Genomic DNA, 25,412 nt, shown 5'->3' on the forward strand with positions numbered 1-25,412 from the left:
CCCTTCCTTTTGCCATTAATGTATTTATAAAAATATTTTTTACTGTCCTTCACAGAAGTTGCCAGTTTGAGTTATAACTGAGCTTTTCCCTCTCTAATTTGCTGAATGATGATGGATTCATTATTGAATGCACAGGCAGTAACCTGTTTGGGTTTTGTTTGGGGGTGTTTTTTAAATCATGGTATCTTAGGGACAAATTGCTCACTGCTTCTATGTTTCAATATTAGTAGTCAGCTTCATAACTGCTGGAATATTGGCTAAAAAGCAAGTCTCAGCTGAAGACATGATCCCTACATTTGTTAAAAAATTATGAGTCCTTTTGGTCCTCCTTATATCCCTTTTTTATAATAAATATGAGAAAAAATAGAGACAGGTTCTTCTCAGGCAGCCAGCCTGTCTGTAGATATGGCATAGTATTTTCTCATTTGGTACATTTTTCTCTGCAAGCTGGCAAGATTTCCCACTAGACGTTTTATGTGATTTGTTGCCCTGATTTTTTAAGATTTTCTAAACTTTCTAATGTTTACATTTTTGTAACAAACTTTCTCACACACTTTCTTTAATTAACTCACTGTTTTGAATTCCTTCATGAAAGAAGAAAAATATAATAAACTGTTAATTTGTCCAGTGTCATTTGAGAGGTGGCACTGTCACCCTCCAATCCACTGTCACTTTTAGAAAATTATAAATAGTGGAGTCAGAAAATAAGCATTCCCCTTTTTTCTTCACCTTGAGAACAACAGTGTGCGTTGTTCATTTTGTGTCCTATAGTGACAGTGATTTGCTCACTTTAACATTAAACCCAAAAAGCAAAACAGCATGTAGGCAGCATATAAACAAGGTCCATTGATTGAAAATGAATGTGAATTACTTTGCCATGAAGGTACAAAGAGGAGCAAGCACTTCCTCCCTAAGAATTCCAAAGGAAATTTTATTTTAATAAAATACACGCAACTTGTTTTAGGTAAAATTATTTCATTTAACTCAAAATAGTTTCTCATGATTGTCCCTATAGTCAAAACAACTTCAGTTCCAGTTTTGTGTAGGTGATGACAGAAAATAATTATTGAAATTGTCACAGTGGCCGGTGTTTTATTCTTAATTTCATTTTCACTTTTTATGTTTTTTCATATCTAAATTAATATCTTTTAATTTGTGATCACCACAATGGATCAATTAACCATATCATTAAAAAATGAGTTGAATACTGTATTTTGAAAATTATCATTGTTTTGTGGCTTGTGTAGGCTTGTTGTACTATACTTTTCTTGCTCAAAGCACCATTTAACATAGGGTTTTTCACGAACGACTTTAAACAGTGTATGAGAAAGATGTGTTTCATTAAGTGTACACTTTCAAATTGAAAATACTGATTTACCTTAACATCTAGATATACATTATGGTGAGTTTCAATTCATTTATGAGAAAATACTGAAATTTTCCATAACAGCCAAAAACCCCCTTAATGCTATTTTACTACCTCTTAAGTCCAGTGACATAGACCTATTCAGAGCTGAGCTTCAGCAGACTGAGATCAAATCATACAGACTTTTCAAGCCAAATTCAGTTACAATAATACTCATAGATCAAATTAATGTGGAAAGGACTTAATAGTACAGTTAAAACTTTTTCACAGAGAAAGAGCCCTTTCTAGTACCTATTCATTTTCTGTGGTGATACGTTCAGTGTCCCTCTGGTTCTCAGAGCTGACATCAGATTTTTATTTCACTTTGTCTCTCCATCAAGCAACCAGTGTGAGTGCCTTCTTCCCTAAACAATTATACTTTGAAGTTATTTAGATGGGCTTAAAAACATAGAACTTGTTGTTTCAAATGCATGTATAATCCATTTATCATGTAAATAACTAATAGAAAAATGGGAAAAAATACATCAACCAAGCAAACACTGCAGAAGAAATTTGCTTTGATCACAAGTAATTGTGTGGCAGCAGGACTCATTAGGCCTAAAAGTTGACAACAAATATAGCAGTGTCACAAGCAAGAGGATGACAGGCTGTCCTAGGGTGATGTTATGATGCTTGTATCCCCAATCAGGTGTTCTGTTTATGCTGGATATTATATTCTGTGCCTTCAAGACTGGCTGAGAGCAAAGGCAGGGAGACAAAGAAGCACAGAGCTTTTTATCAGGGACTGGACTCACTCCTCCACAGTCTGCTGGAACATTTTTGTAGTCTGGGCACTGACGGGGCAGAACACTGCGCTCCTTTTGCTTTTTAGTTAGTTAGTTAGTTTAGCTAGCTAAGGCAGTCCAAGCTTTCCCTGGACTGTTTTCTTTCCCTTTTCTTGGAACCATTTAAATCTGCTCCAGACCGGGACCAGGGGAAACACCGAGAGCTTGCACTTTGTAGCCTGCCGGGGTCTACTCTGGGCCACAGCCTTTCCCAGCACTGGAGGAACTGATAACAGAGTGACCACCCCCCAGAGAGACTTTCTGAATATGTCATCTCTTCAGAGCAGTGAATGAGTTTTTTTCATATGGTATTATGCATTTTGTGGGCTGGGGAGTGCTTGGCCTATTAAATAAACAGGTTTTTTCCACTTCTCTCTAAGGAAATCCTTCCCAAACCGGTTGCGGGGATGGGCCATATGGGTTTGCTTTTTGGAGGGGCCCCTTTTGGAGGTTTTCTCCCAAATTTGCCCTAAACCAGGACACAGGCTAAAAAGATCCACAGACAGCACAGAGGTTCTGAGTTATTAGGAGAAGAGGGGTACAACTGCTGTGACAGTTTCCTACTCTGTCAGTGCTGCTCTGCCATTTCAATGTTCCTTCACAAAGCTGTCTGTATCTGCTGTCAATGTGATATACCCTAGCACTTCCATATTAAGCCAGTATGGATACAGAACTGAACCTCTGTATCCTGCCTGGCCTGAACCCCATAAGTAGAGCCTGTCAGTCAACTGTGATGAGAACAAGAGCAATATAAAGCTTTTTTTTTTTTTTGCAGACTTCTGGGTGTATATGTGGCATATAGTAATTTATTTCTGATGCCCATCTTGGTTATTAATTCCCCATTCTTTATTATTTAGGGCAAGCAATGGAAATTTTTTGTATACATAAAGTCTGTTTTCTCATTGTGGCTTAATCTTCAGAGGTTATAAAGCATTGTTAACAACAGACCATGTCTAGAAAATAAGCTAGAGAACAAACTTCCGTCCAGCTGGGTTGGTTTTGCACGGCCTGGGTTTTGGTAGTGGGGAGGCCACAGCTTCTGTGAAAAGCTGCTAGAAGCTTCCACCATGTCCAGCAGAGACAATCCCTGATGGTTCTGAAGACAGACATGCCACTGGCCAAGGCTGGGCCAATGAGAAATCATGGTAATGCCTCTGTGATAACATATTTAAGAAGAAAATCAAAACAAAGTGGTGGCACAGTTTGAATTCCAGCTAGAGAAGAGGAGGAAGTGAGAACATGTGATGGAAACAGCATTCACTGACCAAAGTCAGTGAAGAAGGAGGGGGAGGAGGTGCTCCAGGCACTCGAGCCAAGATTCCTCTGCAGGCTACTCAGATCCACAGGAGTTGCAGAGATCCATTCACAGCCTGTGAGGGAGGTGTTCATGCCAGGGCAGGTGGATGCCTGGAGAATGCTGTGATCCAGTGGAAGAGCCAGTGGGGAGAGGGGGCCCCTGCTTCCATTCGGGAGCAGCTTGTCTTTGGAGGACTGCACCCCATGGAAGAGTGACCCATGCCCCAGCAGTTTTGGGAGGACTGCTGCTCATGAGAGTGGATCCATGCTGGAGAAGTTCATGAAGAACTGTCTCCCATGGGAGGGACTCCACAGTCTCACAGGGGAAGGATGACTCTCCCTGAGCAGCAGATCTCAGGTGATGAACTGACCAAAACCCCCCACGCCCTGTCTCCCTGCCGGTGGGAAGGAAAGAGGGTTTGAAGGAAGATGTTTTTAAGAGCTTATTGTACTTCTCATTATCCTCCTATGATTTTATTAGTAATAAATCTACTTTGTATCTCCAAGTTGAGCCTGTTTTGCCCTTGGAGTGTCTTCTCCAAGTCGTTATCTCGACTCATGAGCACTTTGTTAATTTTTTCTCTCCTCTGCCCATCTGTGGAAGGGGAGGGTCAGTGAGTGACTTTTGTGGGTGCCTGGCATTTGGCCAGGGTCAAATCAGGAAACCATAGTCAAAGGAAGAAAAGACAAATCATGTGGATCTCTTAAACCTTATGCAATCCACATGTATCAGGATGCCACAACTTCAAAGGGATTAGATCAACCTTCCCCAAATTCCTGCTTAACCTTCATGTAGTAATCATTTCACTAAAAGCAGTCTGCAATTATGTCTGTGAAAGAAGGAAAGTGTGTTAAACTGCAAAGTTTAATGTGTGGGATTTCACACCATCAGGGCTTTATCTTCTGCAGCCACGTTTCACCAAACAAAAGGCTAATGGACCAGTATTTAATGAAAAAGTTGGAGATAATTCTGTTATGTATAAACTATTGTCCAAGTCTGAAGCTAAGACTGGACCAAGCTGCACCTAAGCTCTATGAGGAGTTTAGAAAGCAAGAGGGTATACTCTGAATTTGTGATTCAACAGGAGAGTCTTCCTTAACTCTTTTTTCTCTGTAAATAATTCTAAAATTATTCTAATTAACTTTTTCTTTGTATGTTTCATCCATGATGGAGTGAATCTTGTCATTGAACTTTATGTCACACTTTTATAAATGTATATTAACCCAACTTTTGCTAATACCTTTCATGATGATTCTCTGAGTGACCCTAAACCACACATTTGTGACAAATTGGCATAGTTGGCAGGATCCTAGATGGGAATTTGTGGCACCCTGATGCACTGGTTTCTCTAGGAAAATCTTCAGCTTATTTCTACAAAATTTACGAGGCCTAAGAGCAATACAAGCGGAGAATAACCTCTCCAGAAACTATTGCTGTATCTATCACTATGCAGACCCAAGGTTATTTATTTTAATTTTCTTCATAGTGACAATTGAAAGAGAGCATGAAGGCATGTGAGAAGTGTCCCAAGAATATTTCAAAATTAAATGTTAGAGAGGCAATTTAGCTGATCTGGGGAACTTGCAATATGACAAAAGAACTCCAGACAATCCTGACAGACCAAAAAAGAACAACACTAGAAAACTAGTGTTGTTCTTTTTTGGTATGTCAGGATTTGTCTCTGCAAATGCTGTAGTTTTGAAGGACTGCAAGGAACCAAAACCATTAAGGTAAAGGACACCGTCTACAGGAAAGAGGCATGCTGCACATTGACTCAGTAAAGCAAAGTTTTCCTTCACTTTTTACTTTCTTGACCTATTCCAACTTTGCATAAATCCCCGTGCACCATGCAGTAAACTGGGAGCCTGGGTACATGAGGTGCCCGGTCTGACAGACAGTATCTTTCTCAAAAAACTACCAGGCCACCCAGAAAGGGTTGCCCAGCCCTTTCTGGGTGGCCTGGTAACAATGGGGCAGCGGAAAGGCCCCTCACGAAGCTGTTCGTTCCACCTCGTAACACGACTGTTGCTTTCCTTCCTCACCACTGCGTCTTGTGGGGCACTGTCGGAGCTTGGCCCCTGCCAGGGGCTCATGGTGTCTGCTGCAAGGGCCCCCTTGGATTTGAAAAAGAAATTTCTCGAGACAGCAGGACTGTGACCCATACAGACGAATTTTCACGTATGTTCCGGGGGTGCCAAAGCATTTCGAGCTAAGCTTTCAACCCGGATTACGACGACAGCACGGCAGCGGAAGTAAGCTCACCCCGTCCGTGCCAGACCCAGCCCAACCCCGCCGTGCATCCGGGGACGGCGCGGAGCTGTTGGGTGTGAGGCTCCTCCCTCCCTGATCTCCTGTGGCAGCGGGCAAGGGGTTGGATGGGCCGGCGCCGCCATGCGATTTCGGGCTAAGATCGTGGATCTCGCCTGCCTCAACCACTTCAGCCGTGAGTATGTCGGGGCCGGCTCTAGGGCGGCAGTGCCTCTCTGAGCGGCTGGGGCCGGCTTTCTCGGGCGAAGAAAAGAGGAAGGGAGGTGAGGACCACAGTGCTTTCCTGGGAGGACGTGGCATGAGGCGCTTTCATTCGCCCCGAGGTGTTTAGGAGTTTGCGAAGCAGTACGAGCTGCGTTTGTAAATGCCAAAGGTTTTTCTGTCCCGCAGAGACTGGGGTGCATGGAGTGATCACCGCTGTAATGTCCTCCTCCCTCCCTCCCTCCCTCCGGCAGGTATAATTAACACAATCGCCAAGTTAGCCAAGACCTGCATCCTGCGCCTTACTGTCTGCAAGCTGTATTTCATCCTCTCCGATAAAGTAACAAATGGAGGCGCCAGTATGTGGTGTGAACTGAGCCAGGTGAGCCCAGGAAAGTTCAGTAACCACATTTTGAAGACCAGATCATGGAATTGGGTTTGATGTACGAGGCATTTCTTGTAGCACTCACCTTCTGTGTGCCAGGTCTCTCAAGATCTGTCTGGTTGCACAGGTGTTTCAGGTTGGATGCTCCCTTTTCCTTGATTTTCACTTCAGTGTAAAGCTTCAGTGTGTGCTGGCCCACATGGGCCTGCCCAAAACTGGAAACAGGAAAGGATAACTCGCTGCCTAATGGACTGATTAGGTGTAAGGGGAGTACATTAAATGGTTCAGCCTGAAGCAATGAGTTTTCATGGTTGTGATTCCTCAGGTGATGTGAGACAAAGGGGAGTTTCTGGTATACAAATGCAGTTCTAAGCTTAAGGTCCGATAAATAAAACCTGCCTCTCTTGTTTGCTTTATTTCCTGACTTTCAAAAATTGTAGGGGAATTTCTTCGATGAATTTCAGATGGAAGGAGTAGCTGCAGAGCACAATGAAATCTATTTAGAGTTTTTGCCTGAGAACCTGTGGAGAGCATTAAAAACTGCCCAGAGTGCTAAGGCAGTGAAGATCAAGTTGACTAATAAACACTGTCCCTGTCTCAGAGTTGCTGTGGAGCTAGTAAGTGCAACCATGCTTTCACGTTCATTATTAAGAAAAAGTTGTCTAAAATTTAGTGCATTTCCTAAGATCAAAGGGATGGTATAATTCTAGAAAACTAAAGAAACATTGTGCCATTATCCATTTCAGTAGCCTTTCTTGCCATCATGGTTGGTAGTATACACAACCCGCTTTGTATTTTCCAAAAGACAAGGAAGAGGTGGAGGAAGAAAGCTATGTTATTGAAACAAGTTTTTCTAATGTCTATATTTCTCCATTCCTTTATCCTCTGTATCTTCTGCGGATTATTGCCTTTTCATTGAAGCCATTAGGTAAAGGAGGTTTCAGTGGTTGGCCCTGTGTTTTGCCTTTGGTTTTCCTGATATTGTATACTGAGTTCTGATTCTTTTGTTGTTGTTAACTCTGCTGATTCACCTCTTCAGCTCTAAGGATAGCTTATAGATACACTAATGACTGATACATCACAAACTCTTCCTCATTTGAAAGGGAAGCCCACTTAAAAGCATATTGATAGGAACTGAGGGAAAACTGAAACTGTGTCGGGCATTTAGTTATAGGATTTCCCAGAGTGGATCTGAAAAATTTAAATTTAGAATTCCAATCTTGTGTTTAACTGCAAGAGCATCCTCTTTTTTTCCCTCAAGCCATCCTTATCAAGCAGGAGTAGGATTGTGACACATGACATTCCTGTGGGAGTTATTCCCAGAAGAATGTGGAATGACTTCAGAGAGCCCAGTGTGCCAGACTTTGATGTAAGCCTCTGCTTTTATATTCCCTTCTGAAAGGGGAGTTTGCTAATGGAATGGTTTTGCTATAGGTGGGGTTTGGAAAAGAGTTAAAAGGAAAGAGGAAAGACTGGACGCTACAGTTTTGGAGGGGTATGGAACATGGCTTCTATCCTGACAAGAGAGCCCAGAACCCATGGAAACAGAGTGGGTGATTGCCAATTGCTTCTGTGATGTTCATGGCAGAGGAAGGGAGGAGAAAAGGACTTGCGTGGCTTTAGTCTTGAGCATCTCTAAACCACACAAGTTTAGACTGTTTCAGCTGTTCAGATGCCAAATGGCCCAAATAATCTGTTTTTTCTGAAATTTATGGCCTATCTGGTAGAGTTAAAGATATATGTGTTTCCTTCTGATTTTGACTTTTAGAAGAGTTGTAAGGAAAGGTCCTTGCACAAATGTGCTCCTATTTGAGGTTATGGATGTCTGTTACCTCTATAGCTAAGAGTATTTAGATTCTGAAGATGTACAAGAAGAAACTTTCAGTATTTTGTTCTTTTATTTCAGATTTACACTGCTGCAGTTCCAGCAATGAGTGCAGTATCATATGAATGTTGGTCTTTTCTTTTTGGCTATAGTAATTGACTATTTAGTAACACAGATATTCATGTAAGAGTCTGATCTGCAAAAACATGCTTCTATTTTGAACGTAGACTTGGAATGCTAAGTCTGGAGCGATTGCTAGAATAATGGCCTGTTGGTATAATGGGAAGGAGTTCCTCTGTTCCTGAGATATTTGCTGATTTAAGATAGGTATTGTGCACCCTGAAAGCTGTAGATAACACTGTCCAAACTATGATAGAATTGAAAGTAGAAATAAATGTGTCCCAATCACATCTGAAATACATGTGCAAATGCAGTTCTTATGTATTCCTAGGTCAGTATTTACCTACCAGTGCTGAAAACAATGAAGAGTGTTGTGGAAAGAATGAAGAATCTCAGCAATTTCATTGTAAGTTAAGGCACTTAAAACATGTATGCTACAGATGTTGTTTCATGAGGGACATAACAGGTTGTGTAAACTGGTGCTGCCACATTATCTTATTTTGAGATGACTTAGACATTGAAATCAAGGCACCTGAAGCCTGTGTAAAGCTTGAATAGAATGATGGGATTTATTTTAGGATTTACACTGAAGAGCTTTTCCTGGGCTTCTCAGAAAATGATGCTCTTTGTATTAAATCCATGAAAGAACATGGCATTGTGTTGCTACAAGCTACTCTTCATAGCTGGTAAGAAATGACAGTCCTTCAGGAAGCTAGCTGGAGACTTTCCGGGCTGTTCCATTAAGGAAATGCCTGTTGAGTGAGTGTTGTGTTAGGTGTCTGTGAATGAACTTTAGGTAAACTTTACATAGGATTTAAAGGAAATGCTGCTAATTGCCCCTGGATGTCGCACTGTGCTTTAGATTGACATGTTGGACTTGCAGTCTACCCTGGACTTCTAGAGTGCCGGTGGGCCTTTTAACTGAAAGAAGCTCTCTGCAGTTGGACAGAAAAGGGCTTTGGTTTTTTATTTAGTTGTTTGTGCTCACAGTCACCATAACTGACTGACATGAAAGTTAATAAGTAAGTGTAGAGCTTTGAAATAGTTTGGGTTTGATGCTGTTCATTCCAGTTTTGAGAAATAGGAATTTTTCTGTTAACTGAGAATCCTGAAATTGGAACAGTCTCAGTTTTTCAAGACTTGGAAGAGTTGCGAGATTACCCTGGGTTACTGGCAGTTTTGCAAATGGCAGCCATTCTGCAAAAATACATCAAAGTCTTTTCTTTTGTGAGATTTTTTTGGGGGCCTTTGTTTTTATTTTCTTTCCTTCCCCTATGTCCTTGGTGGATATGCTTATGCAAAATTGAGCGCAGTGCTTTTGTTTCTAGAGCTGAGGCTCTCTTCTCACACAAGATAGTATAAGTTCAATCCCATCATACAACTAAGTGCCTTGCTTTCATGTTGTTAGAAAATAAAAACATCAAGTGTCACAATTAATTATTTTTGCAAGATACATTCTGGTAATAAAACTGGTCAAGATCAGTGCTGCAAAATGGGCTTAAAAGCAATTTCTGATAGTACTTGTCCATTGTTTGGAGCCATTCTATACAAGATTCTGGTTGCAGTACAAGTTTTGTTTTGTTTTTTTTTTTAATTACTAAGAATTCATCTAATCACAGAAACCAAGTGCTTAGTTGTGCTTTAGGATTCCTCTGATCTGCTTGGGATTTGTGTAAGACCATATATAGTTTCCTTCAAATTCCTTCTTCCAGTTTATGGGACGGAATTTGAAAGCTTTTAGCACTTTTCTAGGATTTCTGTCAGTTCAATGTCCTTCTTGGAGTTACTGATCTGATCCAGCAGTTTTCTATTTTAAATTCTTGAAAGCAGCACTGTCAGCTCCTGGTGCATCCCATTTTCTGTGTGTGTCATACAGACTGTGTAGGTGCCTTTCTATTTGTTGAACAACTGAATAGAAATTCAGGAATCTTTGCATTTCTTCAGCTTCAGTCTCGAGTTATTTCTCAAGTCTTTTCCTCAGCATATGAACTTCCCAGAGCTAATACTTGTTCTAAAAGTACTGGAGGACAATTAAATTTCTTTCTTTTCTTGACTTCTGAAAGTTTGGTGTAAAGTAATTCACATGGGAATGATGGGAAATGCATTTTATAGGTGAACATTCAAATGTTCAACCATTTTCAGAAAGTAGGGTTGACTTGTACTGAAGTACTCATGGAAGCTTGTATTTGAACAAAACCAAACTGTATTCTTCTGTAATTCTGCAATGTGAAAGTGGGTTGCCTGAAACTGAGATTGATTGCAGGTGATTGAAGCAAACTTGAGTGGTGAAATGAACTTGAAAATAGAAACTGACTTAGTATCTGTAACAACACATTTTAAAGACCTGGGAAATCCTCCCTGGGGTAAGTTTCCCTGTTACCTCTTGTGTCTGTCCGATCTCATTACTTAAGTGTGTTGCTTATAACAGTACTTTTAAAATTTTATTCTTTAGAAAATAGCATCAAGTACTTTGAAGTCTTCAAATGAAATCTTAAAAGAAAAAGTGGAGTGGCCAGTGGAGTGTCTGTTTCATGTTTGGGGTGGTGGTGGGGAATCTCTTCCATTATTCTTGACAGTTTGATAGGAAAACTGGGATTTATTTTCATTGCATTGTTCTGAAAACCAGTTGAGTTCCAGAACTTCAGCAGTTTTCAGGTATATCCTTATGGGTGTTGAAACTGCTTTTTATGTTTGGACTAAATGTTGTGTTCCTACTATTTAGCATCAGAGGATGGGTGTCAAAGTTCTGCTCAAGGCAGAGATCTGGAAAGTATGGCTGAAGCATGCATAGACATCAAGAAGCTGCAGCAGCTGCTTGCTGGACAGCAGGTCAATCCTACAAAAGCATTGTGCAGTAAGTTCAACAGCTCTGCTTGTGAACTTCAGTTAAGTAGGGTTGTTTGCTATACTTAGTTTCAGCAGAATATCATATATTCTGTTTTGCTGTCTGAAAGTCAACTATTTTTACTGTATCCAAGGACTTCTATTATTTATATTTTTAGGCAGTTAGATTCGGGTCCTAGGCATTTGGGAAAGAAAAATACGTCAAGCTGTTTTAAAAGTCTCAAGCTGAATACTCAGACTCACTAATCATTGTCTTGTTGTCTTTGTTTTAAAGTTGTTATTAATGTTTATTATTATTTTAAGTTATTATTTTTTGAAAGTGCTAAAGCCTCTATCTTCTAGCAGAGAAATTGGAATTTACTGGCATGTTTTTTTGGTTGGGTTTTTTTCCCTTGAGATGTTTTCTTACACTGATTTTAATACTAAAATGCTTTTTATGTAGCTAGTGTTTCTAGCCCTAGAAAACAATACTTCCTTTCTAGCAGAAGTCTGTGCAGGGGTTTATATCCTATTTTTATAACTGTGCTTTTCCTGAGAGCATCTATTTGTTATGGTTTAGTGCAGATACTAAGAATTTCCCAAGGAAGATTTCAATAATTGGTGTAGCATTATAAACCTATGCACTATATATTTAGTTTTTGGTATCATCTTTCATAAACTATTAATGCTTCACAGACCCTCAAGGATTTAAATTGTCTAGTTACCCTTCTGTCAGAAGTGGTGGAAGCATTGTTTTTATGGCAACATCTTTACAATATGTAATTTTTAAGTATTTTTCCTGCATTGAGGTGATTTTGTGTTTTAATTTTTTTTTCCTCACAGATATTGTACGTAAGAGAATTGTCCATTTCATCTTGCTCCATGAGGAGGTTTCACTTCAGTATTTTATTCCAGCAATTGCCTGAGTGTTTTGGAATCTTGGTCATTTTCCAACTTGAGGCCTCTTTCATGAAGTCTGAAATCTTTCCTCAGTTGCTGGAGTATTTTGATGTGAGACACTGATGGACAGATTGGACATTGGACATTGTTTAAATGGATGGACATTGTTTAAATATTTATGAAAGTGTTCAAAATACCTCCTCATCCAGACAGCCACTTTTGTGAATAGTTATATGCTATGAAAGACGCAATGCTGGGGACTGTTGGTATATCTTACTCTTAGGAGAAGCAAAACTGAAATTTGTCTTATCCACAGCTCAAAACATCCCAAAAGCACACAGAATTAAATACTTCAGTCTTCTCAAAAACCTAAAGGTAGAATTCACCTCTGGAGGTGCTGTTGTGTGTATTCAGTATTGAGCAATGCAATCCAAGTTAAGGGATCTCTGAGGATGCTATCAGACCTCCATGAAACAGGAGAGCCTTCTGGAGGGTTGCCTGATTGGTATTTGCCTGGACAAGTATGCACAGACGTCCTGAAGTGGTACAGAACTGAATTCTGTTCCAGTAGGAATCTTTTGATTATGCTTGCTCCAGCAAATCTCAAAAGCTCTGTTCGTGCTTACTCTTTGTTTAACTCTTTGGCCTGGGAGGATGAGCAAAATAGTCTGGATTACTTTGTTAATGTGGGCAGTGAAAATCACTAGGTACAGAATGAATATCATATGAGGACATGTGTGAGCACAGCAATTGGGATGAAATAAAGAACAGGTTATCTGTGGAGCACATTTTTTCCCTTTCCAGCTAGAAAACATTGTACAACCTGTGTCGTCATGGTGTCAGACATGGTAAGATTGCGTGTAGGCTCTCATGCCAACCAGCCAAGAGGATGACTAAATTTCACTCATAGGAGTACTGCCCCTGCTTCTACCTCCTGGTTATTTTCTGAGGTCTTTTTCCTCCTTATTCCATGTGTGGTTTATTTGTTATCCTGGCATGCTCCATACAGCTTTTGATTGTTTTAGTGATTGAGTCTGTGCTGCCAAATGAGACCGGGAGTTTCTTCTAGAAAGTATCTTGTCATGGTCAGAAGTGCTGGGTTTTTGATGGTTTGTTTTTTTTTTCCAAGGGGCATTGACATTAAGGGAGCAATGAATCTTTTGTCCATGGAGCTGCAAATGCTCAAGAGAAGGCTGAAGGAGAGGCAGTGTCAATGAGAAGCTAGAATAGACTTGCATTGATGAGAGTGTTGACTGACTGTTTATAGATATTTCTACCTACTCCCTCTTTGTTCCTCCCTGCTTTCCCTTGCCCTGCACATTGCCTCATCAGTTGTCATATTTCCACTCACTGCCTGCAACCTGCTAAGGTTTGCATCTTTACTATTTGCAAAGTCCCATTTTGCCTGTGTTGTGAGTTGACCTTGATAAGCAGCCACTCACTCACTCACTCACTCACTCACTCACTCACTCACTCACTCACTCACTCACACCTGGTGGGATGGGGGAGAGAATTGGAAGGGTAAAAGTGAAAAAATTCATGGGTTGAGATAAGGGCAGCTTAATAGGCAAAGCGAAATACGGAATTCATTCACTACTTCTCATGAGCGTAGGTGTTTAACCATTGCCAGGAAAGCAGGGCTCCATCATGCATAACACTTACTTGGGAACACAGACTGTATAACTCCAAATGCCCTTGTCTTCCTCCTTTTTCCCTGAGATGAACGCGATGCTGTATGATACAGATATCACTCTGGTCAGCTGGGGTCAGCTGTCCCAGCTGTGTCTCTACCAATTTCTTGTGCACTCCCAGCAGATTTGCTAGCGGGGCAGTATGGGAATAATGCCTTGATGCTATATAAATGCTGCTCAGCAATAACAAAAAACATCACTGTGTTATCAACACTGTTTTGGTCGTAAATCTAGAACATAGCACCATATGAGCTACTATGAATAAAACAAATTCTATCACTGCCAAAACCAACATAGCCTGCTGTTTCTTGATAGCCCAACCGACAATTAATGCAAACAAATATTTTCAGGTTTTTTTTCTGGTTACTGTCTTTGTTAATGTTAATCAATCAGGGTTTATATTTGTGTTTGCCTCATTTGTTTTCTTTTTCTCATCTAGTATAGGATGTGATCAATCAGATAACCATAGAATAAATACTCTAACAGTCTCACACAGATGCCTCCTAAAATACTCGCATCACTTTTGTGTCCCTTGGTGTCCCTTCATGTTTTTTTAACCCTTTTTTCTGTATGGTATGGAAACTTATAACCTTCTCTTGTTTTTCTTGCTTTTTGGTTACACACTGCATTACTGATCCTTATTTTTATGCTGTATTTGAAAAAGCCTTTGCATATAGTCTGATTTTTTCAATGTCACAGCAATTAAAAAAGAATGACATTTTGATTAGAAAAAGAAAACAGAGGGTGCTAAAGAGCTGTGGAAAAATGTATTACTCTGCATTCCTAAGAAAAAGCTGGAAACAAGTAATGGAGCACAGTTAACCCTTGTGAGAGGGTTTTTCATAAATGACAATTCCCAAATGGGCAGATTGCCATGACTAAATGTAAGACTGAAATTATTTCAACACTGTATGCTATGGAAAAAATACTGTTTCCTGAGCAAGCATCATGAATGACCCAGTTAAAATAATTTAGGCATAGACTCAGTTATGTTGCACGCAGATTAGGTGGCTAAATAGCTTATGTCATCTGGACTTAAATATCTCTGGTTCAGTTCTTCATATGTAAAACAAGAATCTTTCTGCTATACAGCTGGGTGCAATATGTGATGAATAAATGCATGAAGGATTTCCAGTGCACTTGGCTTGTCTGATAGAAGCTTAAATTCTAGCCTTCTTATTAATGCAAAAACATCTTTTTGTCAGGGAAACAAACTATGTTAGTGTGGGTGGGCTAGTGCCATAAATGTTTGGTTCTTTTTTGTTTAGATTGGTATGATGCATGTGTTCAACTCTTACTTACATAATAATTAATCTTCTACTTTGTGATGTCATTGTCATTATTCATGACAATCTGAAGCACAGTTTATTGTGGTTCTCTAAAGGACTGTTGGACTTTCTGACTTTTCTTACCAGATCATTGGCTAATTATTTAGGGTTTTTTAACACTTAACAGATTTATGTTTTATGAACTTTAATGGTTTACTGTCATGTCATAGCTATGGAAGAAGCCAGATTGGAGATGATTGCCTTCTACAATGGGATAACTGGCTGGATAAATGAAGGGAGAACAGTGAATGTAGTCTTCTTGGGCTTCAGCCAGGCTTTTGACACTGTCTGCCATGACATTCTGATAGGCAAGCTCAGCAAGTGTGAACTGGATGAGCAGATGGTGAGATGGATTGAGAACAGGCTGTATGGCAGGTCTCAGAGGGTTCTGATCAGTGGTACAGGGTCTAGCTGGAGGCCTGTGGTGTCCCCCAGGCGTAAGTGTTGGATCCAGAAGTGTCCAGTACCGCAGAACGTTGTGCTGCCATTCAGAAGAATCTCAACAGGTTGGAGACAGGTTGAGAGAAGAACCTTCTGAAATTCATTAAAGGCAAGAGCAGGGTCCTGCACCTGGGGAAAAAGAGCTGTACCAGCTGGGGGCTGACTTGCTCTGAAGCAGCTCTGGAGAAGGGGGTCATGGTGTGCAGTAGGCTGCCACAGTGTGTCCTTGTGGCAGAGAGCTGCTGATATCTTGGGGGTGCATTAGGGAATGTGGCCAGGGGGTCATAAGAAGTGATCCTGCTATTCTACTCAGCCCTAGTAAGTATGAATCTGGAGTGCTGTGACCTGTCCTGAGCTCCTCAGTACAAGGGAGACATGGAGTTCCTGGAACAAGTCCAGAGGAAGGCAATGAAGATGAGGAGGGTACTGGAGCACCTCATTCATGAGGAGAGCCTGAGGGAGCTGGGACTGTTTAGCCTGAAGAAGAGCAGATTGAAAAGGGATTTTATCAGCAGCTGAAGTATTTGAAGGGAGGACATCAAGAGGTAGGACCAAGGCTCTTCTTGGTGATGAGCAAAAGGATGAGAAGCAATGGGCAGAAATTGGAACACAGGAAGTTTCACCTGAACATGGAAAGGAACTTCTTTTGAGCACTGGAATAGGTTGTCCAGAGAGGTTGTGGAGACTCCTTCCCTGGGGATATTCAATCTGGACATATTCTTGATTAATATGCTGTAGGGAACCCTACGTGAGCAGGGAGATTGAGCTAGGTATCCCACTGAGGTCTCTTATAACCTTACACATTCTATGATTCTGTGATCCCTGCAAAGCTTGTCTCCCCAGAGATCATTTGGATTTGTGGAGTCAGACATTCAAGAGCATTTTGGACAGGAGGGATGAATTCTGTAGTGTAGAAGAGGTAGAGCACATGCAACATATTCTTTGCTTCATTCTAGTCTGCGGATACCTTTTTTCCAATCATACTTGGGAAAAATGTTTAAGAAAGGAAGACCATTGTGATTCATTAAATCTCCACCATTGAGTGTGTCAGCCATGATGGCTCCAAGTCTTTCCAGAAATCAAAAGTCTCCTGTATCTGCAACTGATGCTGTTAAGGGCAATTTTGTATTGTTTTTGGTTTCTCAGAGAACAGTAGTCTCTTCAGTAGTCTCTTCTTTTTTTTTTTCTGTCTGCCTTATAGTCTGTCTGTTTCTGGGAGATAGGCAAGAGGTTTTAAACTTACTCTGTATGTTTACATACATCATACATCATGTGTCTTCAGTACAGTTTCTGTGAGTGAGCTTCCATTCTGAGTCTTTGAACATTCCCCCTTATTTGCAAATTCACCAAGTCCTTCAGGTTAAAGACTCAATGTTTGAAAATCTGAAAGTTTCCATGATTGAAATTTCAGTTGGCTTCAGATGGACAGCACAGAAGATAGTTGTCCTAGGGGGACTTTATGGTGCTTGTATCCCCAATTGTCTGTTCTGTTTTTGCTGGATTTTAAGCTCTGCACCTTTAAGATGGGTTCCGAGAGCGAAGCTGGGGAGAGAAGAAGCATGCAGTTTGTTTTCAGAAACTGCACTTGCTCCCGCGCATTCCTTGCTCTCTCTCAGTGTGTGTTGTCCTCAGCACAGACAAGGAGCGAGAGAAAGCTCTCCTTTGCTTTTAGTTAGTTTTTAACTAGCTGAGGCAGAGAAGTTCCCCAGATGGTGGCTTTTCTTTTTCTTGGAACTGAGTGGCCGTGCTCTGGATTGAAAACCCAAAAAAACACCAGGAGTTTGTGCATGTGGCCCACTGGGGCCCAGGATGCAGCATTTTCCAGCTCAGGGGGGACTGATAAGAGACTGAGTGAGCCGAGCTACACCCCATGACAAGGACTTTCTGAATTTGCCATCTCTTCAGAACAGTGAGAGGGTTTTATTGTTTGATATTACTCTTTTTTATGCTTGTGAATACTTGGCAGTTTTTTCCATTTTTCTCCAAAGATATCTTCCCCCAAACCAGTTGGGAGAGGGGCTGCTTGAATTTGGTTTCTAGAAAAGACCACTTTAAAAGTTTCCTCCCAAATTTGTCCCAAACCAGGACAACAGTGAAGGCAGATGGAAGATAGGCCCACTAGAGAGGAAATGAATGATTAACTCCTTCAAGTATGGTATATGTTGCTAGAGTTGTTCATATTTTAATATGACATGGCCACAAAAAGTTATTTCCTTCATTCTGCAATAGCCTGTGAGTTGCAAAGCATGAATATATTGACACAGAGGAGAGAGGAGGCTGCAAAGACACTATTCACTTGGATTTTTCTTCTATGCAAAACCACTTTGTCACAACTAGACTAGTTGACAAATGAACTTTTATTTAGTTCAATTGCACTGGTGGAATGGAAATCTCATTACACACAGACAGGAATGCTCCGTCTGATCACCACCACTGTAGGCTTGAAGTACAGAAAAGTAATGCCTCGCCGTAGTTTTTTTACGTCCTCAAAGTCAAAACATCTGTACAATATTTGTGTAGGGTGTTGGTTTTTCAAAGGACTTCAACACATTATCTTTTCTAGCCCAGTTAAAACATGCTTATGAAGTCCACTGATTTTAGTAAGAATTAAGGAAAACTTCAAGTTAAGGATGAATTTATTGCCAGTTTGGATATTTTAGCTATTAAGATCCTAAATACTTCAGCACAGAAATGCAACATAATTTTTGACATTTCCCTCATTTTTTAACTGCAAACAACACACACTTTACTAAATGAATGTTACCACATGTTGATGACACTTTTGTAAAGAGGCTTCAAAAGATTAATAAAATATTGGAAATAGTTTTATTTCATTATTAAGGTATAGAAGGATTTTTGTTGTAATGCCAAAGATAAAATCCCGTTGAAGTAGAAAGAAGTTATGTTCTACTGGTGTTCTTCTCCAGCTTTAGGCCAACATGTCACTACTTCTAAGATCTACACACCAGCTTCAAAAAAACCCAACCAACCATCCATCCAACATCCTGCAGCTTCTGTACATGCAGAAAGGTTGTTTGTTCTACTGTGTTTGTTCTATACTATTGCAATCCTGTCAGTGAAATAATTAATCACAATTTTCTCATTGCTAAATTAAATCAGAGATCTTTGCTATGCAGTGAGTTAGAACGCAAGTGTAAATGTCATCGTCCTATTGCTGACAGTTGTTAAGTTTGTAGAATTCAGTAAATCACTTCCTAGACAATGGAAGGAAGTAGCTGTTAAAACCTGGGAGAAAACTAATTTTCTTTTATAAAAACTGATTTATGCTAGCAAGACCAAGCCAGGAGAGGAACTCTTTAAAACATTTAAAACATTTAAATTACAATCCCCCCACCCCCAAAACCAGGAGGCAGTTCACATGCTGGTAATGTAATTTGGTGATTCTCTATTGCATTCCTGGCTCATCAGTTGGCTTTCATCTATGGTTAGGTTTGCATTCTGATGAACTGTCCATATCCTGGAAGGAACTCTGAGAGTTCTTGTTTGAGTTATTTCCCCCACTGTATGCAGTAGCAATACAGTTAATAGGAAGGAAAACAATATCTGAAAAAAAAATAACCAAACAAGCTTCTTTCTCTCATTTTCACATTCTTGTGTGCCCTTTTATTTAGCACTATAAGTCTCATATTTCTGTCTGATTTCTAAATGCTGAAATGTCTGTCATTATGACAAATGCTGTGCCATGATTTATGATGGCATTATTTGCCATGTCTTTTTTTCCACAGTTAATTGTCATGGTTTTAAATACAAGATTATTTCTACTTGTGGTCTTAAATGGAATAATAGAGTCATGAAGTTTTTAAGGTTGGCAAAGACCTCCAAGATAAAAGAATCCAACTATTAACCTATCACTGCCATATTCACCACTAAGTTATACATCCCTAAGTACCACCTTTTGAACACTTCCAGGAATGGTGATCTCACGCTTCCTTGGGCAGCCTATTCAGTGAAGAGATTTTTGCTAATATCCAATCCAAGGCTCCCCAGTACAACTTGAGGCCATTTCCTCTCATCCTGTCACTTGCTACTTTGGGGATGAGACCAACACTTACATGGCTACAACCTCCTTTTGGTAGTGGTAGGCAGTGGTAAGCTGCCCCTGAGCTTACCTTCTCCAGGCTAAATACCCCAGCTCCTTAAGCCATTCTTCATAGGACTTGTGCTCCAGACACATCACCAGTTTTGTTGCCCTTCTCTAGACATGCTCCAACACCTCGATGTCTTTTTTGTAGTGAGGAGCCCAGAACTGGACACATGATACGAGTACTCTGAGTGCTGAGTACAGACGGATGATAACTGCCCTAGTGCTGCTGGTCACACTATTTTTGGTTCAGGCCAGGATGCTATTGACCTTCTTGGGCACCTGGGCACTGTCTGGCTTGTGTTCAGCTGCTGTTGAGCAATACCTGCAGGGCCTTTTCCTGGGCAGCTTTTCCAGCAACTCTATTCACACTCTGCATAGGGTTGTTGTTACCCAAGTGCTGGACCTGGCACTTCAACTTGTTGATCCTCATACAATCCAATTTCTGGCATGAAAGTGTGTGCTTGCATTTAATTAAATGTAATCCATCTTTTTAACACAGAGACCATCGCACTATAGGCAATTTTTTTTCCTGAGTTCATAAAGTGTGTGTTGGTCCGACATTTTATTGAATTCTCTTATGCCTGTGTTTTGATTTGTCTGTGTTTTCCCATGGCTCAGCTTCTTTTTTGAAGTGTTTTTTCCTGACGTAAGGAGCAAAATCATCAAACTTTTGTTCAGAGTCTCTTTCCAGGATGAAGGGAGCTTCTGCAGATGAGACTGCATCATAAAAAACCCCTTGAATCTGGATAACTGTACTGGAGCATCTGTCCTATGTAAGTTAAATTTATTATAATTTTTTGTTTGGCTGTTGAAAGAGATCCTGTTTCTAGAGGAAAATTCTGTTCAGTTTATTTTAGTGATAAAAATGCAAGCTACGCAAAAAAGCTAAATTAGTAGTGGGGGCTGAGGAAAGACTGGTGGGGTCTGGCTGGGATTTTTATAAACACAGCAATTACAGAGAGACAGGAATTTCCATCCCAATATAAACAGCTGAGGCTGAATCAAAGTTCTTGTAAATTTGTTCTCCTTTCCTTAAAATATACATTGTATTTTGTAGCTGAACAACCTACTTCAAAAATGACTGCTTCAATGTGTTTCAATTTCCACATTTTAACAAATTCATTTTACTGGTGGCAATAAAAGACTACTGTTCATTTGAATGTTTGAAGATGTCATAAAACTCAGTTTGTTTAGAAAAATGTGAAATGTTGCCCATAAGTGAGAAGGCATTCTACAGTGTTCCCCTGTATACTCTTCAATGAAAGATATATCAGATTATTACATACATCTGAAAAAATTAGACAAATTATGGTTCTTCCTAAGACCAATGAGCAGTTCCCCAAGAGGTACAATCTATCAAAATTTAAACTTTTATTTTTATATCTAGTTTTTGATAGAAGTTCATTACATGTATTTTAAGGGACTATCTTGGCTTTGAACAATGGACTTCAAGTAACCATTTTTGACTGCAATTCCTAGTCAAAACAAATGCCCTTTGTATCTGCTACATGCTGTTGCCAGAGTGGTTCAGCTGTGGTTCAGCTTCTCCTAACACATTAAGTTTGTAACAGCTGCTAAAGTATTTCAGGAAAATAGCTATTTCCACTGTGTTTTATTATTTTTTATGCATCCACACAGCCTCTCAAGAATAATTGCACTAGCAGGAAAGAAGTAATAAATAGTTATAATCTGTGTTTTGATGGCAATTACATAATTTCTAAAGAATTCCAGAAATTTATTTTAATGTAATTTCTATAGCACAAATTATGGGACTGGATTTTACAGCACAAATTATGGGACTGGATAGCCATTGTATCTCGGGTTTCTGTTACTGAGAAGCTGACAGACACCATTTGCTCCAACCATCTGCAGAGAAAAATGTTGAGGGTTTTTGGGTTTGGGATCTTATCTTCTTAGACAAACCATTTTTGGTTTTGGTATCTCATACTTGAAGTAACACAAAGTGCATGTTACTTCCAGATAAGTGTGGGAATGGTGCCGTTAAAATTGTTCTGTGTAGGATATGACATATGAGGGACACCCTCTTGAGAAACTGTCTAATTTTAAATATTTGGTGTGCATTAAGGGGCTGATATAAAGCCTGCTGTAATTGGTGTGTCTCCGTAGCTTTACTAGCATGCATTAGATCCTCAGTCCTTTCTGAGTTATGCTAACAGACTCAGATTCTCTGAAAATATTCATAATTTGTCTGCCTTTTAACTTGACATGTCCTGTGTTAAAATGTTCCTTTAGTGGGTGCTCAGAGTTAAGAAAAGCTACAGAACTCTTAAACTATCCAAAATAAAAAAGAAAAAAGTCACCATATGTTACTTTTTACCATGATAATCTTTACCAACTGTTTTTTGCCTGAAGCCAAACTTTTTTCGATTAAGGTACCGCAAGGCTTTATTGACCCATGGCAGTCACCCACAGGACAAAGCTGTTGCTGCATGGTAGCCCTTGATGGTAGGAGATATCCACATACCAGTGTTGACTCCATCTGTCAAAACTGGATGTGCACTGGAGCTAGTGATTGGGGCTGAAGTACACAGATTAAAAGGTTATTGTTTCTTCCTGCAAGTGACTGCCAAATAATGTAACAGAGAACAAAATTTCCATTCTGGGGAATAAATGCCACTAATACATGGATTTTGTTAGATTTCAAGGTCAATTCAGAGAAAGCCTCGTCTAGACTGTGGGCAGACAAATGGATAAGCTAAAAGAATAGTAATTATTTTATTAATACATTTGTGAAACAGAAGTCCCATTCCTTTTTCAGTGTTTTGAGGCTCTGAAATAAAATATCACTTTTATTTTTGCCAGTTATTTACATAGATCTCCCCCCCCCCCTTTTTTTTTTAGGAGTCTTTCAGGAATACCTAATTTCTTTTTTAACAGTAATAATATCACCCATTACAGGTGTAGTAAACATTAGGGCTAAAGCTTATTATAAGCTATGTAATAGCCTTCCCCACTTAGTGTCACATGGCAATTACCAACAGCTTTGCCATTTGTATGTGTCTTGGGTTAAGAAAATTTAAAGAGGTGAACACTCTACAAAGTGTGGACACTAACTCTCCTTAGTTTCAACTTATTCCTTTCCTATTCCACCAATAAGGTAGGAATACAAGTAGATATAAGTGCAAAAAGTAACAGTTTACCAACAAGTGAAACAGCAATAGGAAAACCCCCCCCCAAAAAAACAAGCAACCCACTTCTGAAGAAAGTAAAAAAAAATCTACAAAATTGCTAAATCTCGTTGAAAGGAATGAGAAGGAGGTGTCTTTACAAACAAGCTGAGGGCTTGATGGTAGGTAAGGCCAGATATGGAGAGATGAAAGCAGCAATGGGGGGAACCATACATTCCATAGGAATTCCACTAATTGATACAGACTGTTACTCACTCAAGACTGTGCTACATATCTGGATTTAAAGAAAAAGAACAGAGACAGAAGGAAAAAGAAAAATGGGGGGTGGGGGTGGTGTTGTATACATTAAAAGGGGTTATTAGGCATTTTGGGAAGTCTGTACCTATTGTTATGTATGAAATTGCCAATCAAATCAATAATTTGCAAGAGCCAAATTATGATAAAATAACAAAGTATAAAATTTATTTCGCGATTGAATGACAAAATCTGGGTCAGCCACGAATCGGACAGAGTCTAGCCTGGGAATAGACTCTGGGCGACACGCTGCGCAGCTCTGAGCCCTGGATGCCTCAGAGTGGAGCGGCACACCACTGCGTTTTTGAGTTCAGTTCTTATACTCTTTTTCTTGCCGCGGGCCAGGATGTCCTTTGTCCTTTTCTTAATCAAGTAAGTCCAAAAAGCTTCTCCAGTCCAGGATAATGCTATCAGATGAAGGATGGTCCAGCTCTCGATGTCTTGGGAATAATTAATCGACTTCTTGTCTTGTGCTAGACAGAACTCGAAAGAACTGTATTTGCAATACACAAAACTCTATGTCTGAGGAGATATACAAGTCAAACAGTCCCTTACTGGAAATCTCTTACATGTTAAGAGATTTCCCAGAAACAGATTACAAGCCGGAATGGATTTTCCTTGTCAGTAATGTACCACTCCCTCCGGTCGTCAGCAGCCAGGTGTGTTGCTGATGGCGTAATTCTTTACTCAGCTAAAAACCTCGAAACTCTGTGCTACTGTTTTTACTTCACTACTTTAAATGTAGTTCTTCTGTGTGGTATGTGTGTGTCGGTCGGTTTCCCAATCTTGCAGGCTGCTTTTCCTTGGTTTCCTTAAAACATGCCCAGACAAGATTCCTCATGGTAAAATTCAACTTCTTAATTCCTGTAACTATTTCTAACTTATTTATATCATACTTCGCACTTATAACTATATTACATTCACTATAACATTTATTATTTTATTAGTTTTTACTCTATTCATAACAAGGCGAATGCCCTTTGGTTTGGGAAAAGAGGAAGGAGAAGAAGTAAGTGCATTTAAAACAAAGATAAATAGGTTAACTAGATCTGTTTTCCTGAGCTTTAGTGTCTTGAGCTTAGTCTCTTGAGTGGATTCGATGTACAAGGATGTGCTCTCAGGATTTTATTGATGAAGGTGTCCCAAAAGGGGGAATCGGGAGGATTAATTTTGATAGACTTTCTGACTAAAATGAAGCACAAATGCAACAACATTTTTTATGAGAACTGTTTATTGATAAAGAAGGGGGATAGATTGTTCTTACCGAAGGGGGATAGAAAAGATAGCAGAGAGGGAAAAAAGAGAGACAGAGAGAGAAACAGAAGACAGGAATAGCGTTTCCACAAGAACTCCGTGTGCTCTCTGGGCGTCAGCTCGGCAGATGGAGTGTGTGTGCTGCAAACCGCAGTGAGCCCACGCAGCTCTCGTGAGTGGTTGGGGGCGATTTCCAAGCGGCTGCGGCAGCATGTCTCCGGCGTCGGCGGCAAGCCGCGGCGAGCCTGCGCGACTGTTGTGAGCGGCTAGGGCAGGCAGTGGCTGCGGTGAGCTTGTCACCGCGGGCTGGTACTGCGGCAGGCTGGTGCGGTGCCGCTCTGTAAACACAGTGGCGTCTGCTCCGTCCGGTAAGCAGCGGAGCACCCGGTCGTCGCGGCGACGAGCTGCCTCTCGGAAGCGGCGAAGCAGGGCAGGACAGGTGCATACAGGGGAGCAGGACCACAGGTCGGAAAAGGCGATGGGAGGAGGAGAGCCAAGCTGACCCTCCGAGCGAGCCCCTGATCCCTCCAAGAAAACCAAAGAAAATGGCCCACGGTTGTGTCACAGTTAACTGCTTTTATGTTCTAAGGTTCCTCCTACAGCCCGATTTCCCAGGCATTTCTTCCTGGGCATTTTTCCCGGGCATCCAGGCATCTGCCCCACTGGCCGGGGGGGCGTTACTTGCAGTCCAGTCGTGGAAGCTTCTCTCCCGACTGGCTGCCCGGTGAAGTCTCCCCTGGGACAGGGCTGCCAGCACGTGTACAGCCCTTATAGGAATCCTTCAACTAATGTATAACATATGTTGAGGTGTAAATAAAATTCAGATTGGTCCCTCTCAAGAGGCATTAGCATACTTTGCATGCTTCAGCTATCTCCTGTTTTTAGAAAATCTGAATTAACTATCCAGGAATGAAATTGCTGAGTTTGAAAACTACTAGAAAAATGATTAAGACAGAGATCTAAAGCAAGGTGATTTTTGTACTCACAAGTAACAGTTATAAAACCTAGCTAAAAATGAAAGTAACAGACAAATGCACTGTGCAAGGCCACCACAGCCTAACTCCTGGTTAGATCTGCTGCCTCACACTGCACCTAGCTGTGAATTTTCAACTTGTCAAGAATTAAACAAGAATGTGTTTTA

General features: G+C 40.4%; 1 protein-coding gene across 3 annotated transcripts; it reads left to right on the plus strand.

Moving 5' to 3' along the window:
• The first annotated feature begins 5,769 nt into the window (after positions 1-5,769).
• HUS1 (HUS1 checkpoint clamp component) lies at positions 5,770-14,839 on the plus strand. 3 transcript variants are annotated; one of them, XM_038128374.1, is made up of 8 exons: positions 5,770-5,930; positions 6,211-6,338; positions 6,782-6,958; positions 7,603-7,710; positions 8,618-8,692; positions 10,550-10,649; positions 11,009-11,140; positions 11,953-14,839. In XM_038128374.1, the coding sequence occupies exons 1-8, from the start codon at positions 5,879-5,881 to the stop codon at positions 12,033-12,035; spliced, it is 855 nt and encodes a 284-aa protein (XP_037984302.1). In that variant the 5' UTR covers positions 5,770-5,878; the 3' UTR covers positions 12,036-14,839. The 3 variants fall into 3 exon arrangements, with proteins under 3 accessions (XP_037984302.1, XP_037984303.1, XP_037984301.1); XM_038128375.1 differs by having other exon boundaries at positions 5,782-5,934; XM_038128373.1 differs by having other exon boundaries at positions 5,786-6,018.
• The last annotated feature ends 10,573 nt before the right edge of the window (positions 14,840-25,412 follow it).

This window comes from Motacilla alba, chromosome 2 (assembly GCF_015832195.1).
Source record: "Motacilla alba alba isolate MOTALB_02 chromosome 2, Motacilla_alba_V1.0_pri, whole genome shotgun sequence".
NCBI classification, from domain to species: domain Eukaryota; kingdom Metazoa; phylum Chordata; class Aves; order Passeriformes; family Motacillidae; genus Motacilla; species Motacilla alba.

Excerpts from the sequence above, each read along its gene's own strand:
- HUS1 (XM_038128373.1), top strand. The coding sequence starts at position 5,937 with ATGTCGGGGCCGGCTCTAGGGCGGCAGTGCCTCTCTGAGCGGCTGGGG. Across the intron at positions 6,019-6,210 it reads CGAAGAAAAGAGGAAGGGAG|GTATAATTAACACAATCGCC; the intron begins GTGAGGACCACA and ends TCCCTCCGGCAG. Across the intron at positions 10,650-11,008 it reads CCTGGGAAATCCTCCCTGGG|CATCAGAGGATGGGTGTCAA; the intron begins GTAAGTTTCCCT and ends CCTACTATTTAG.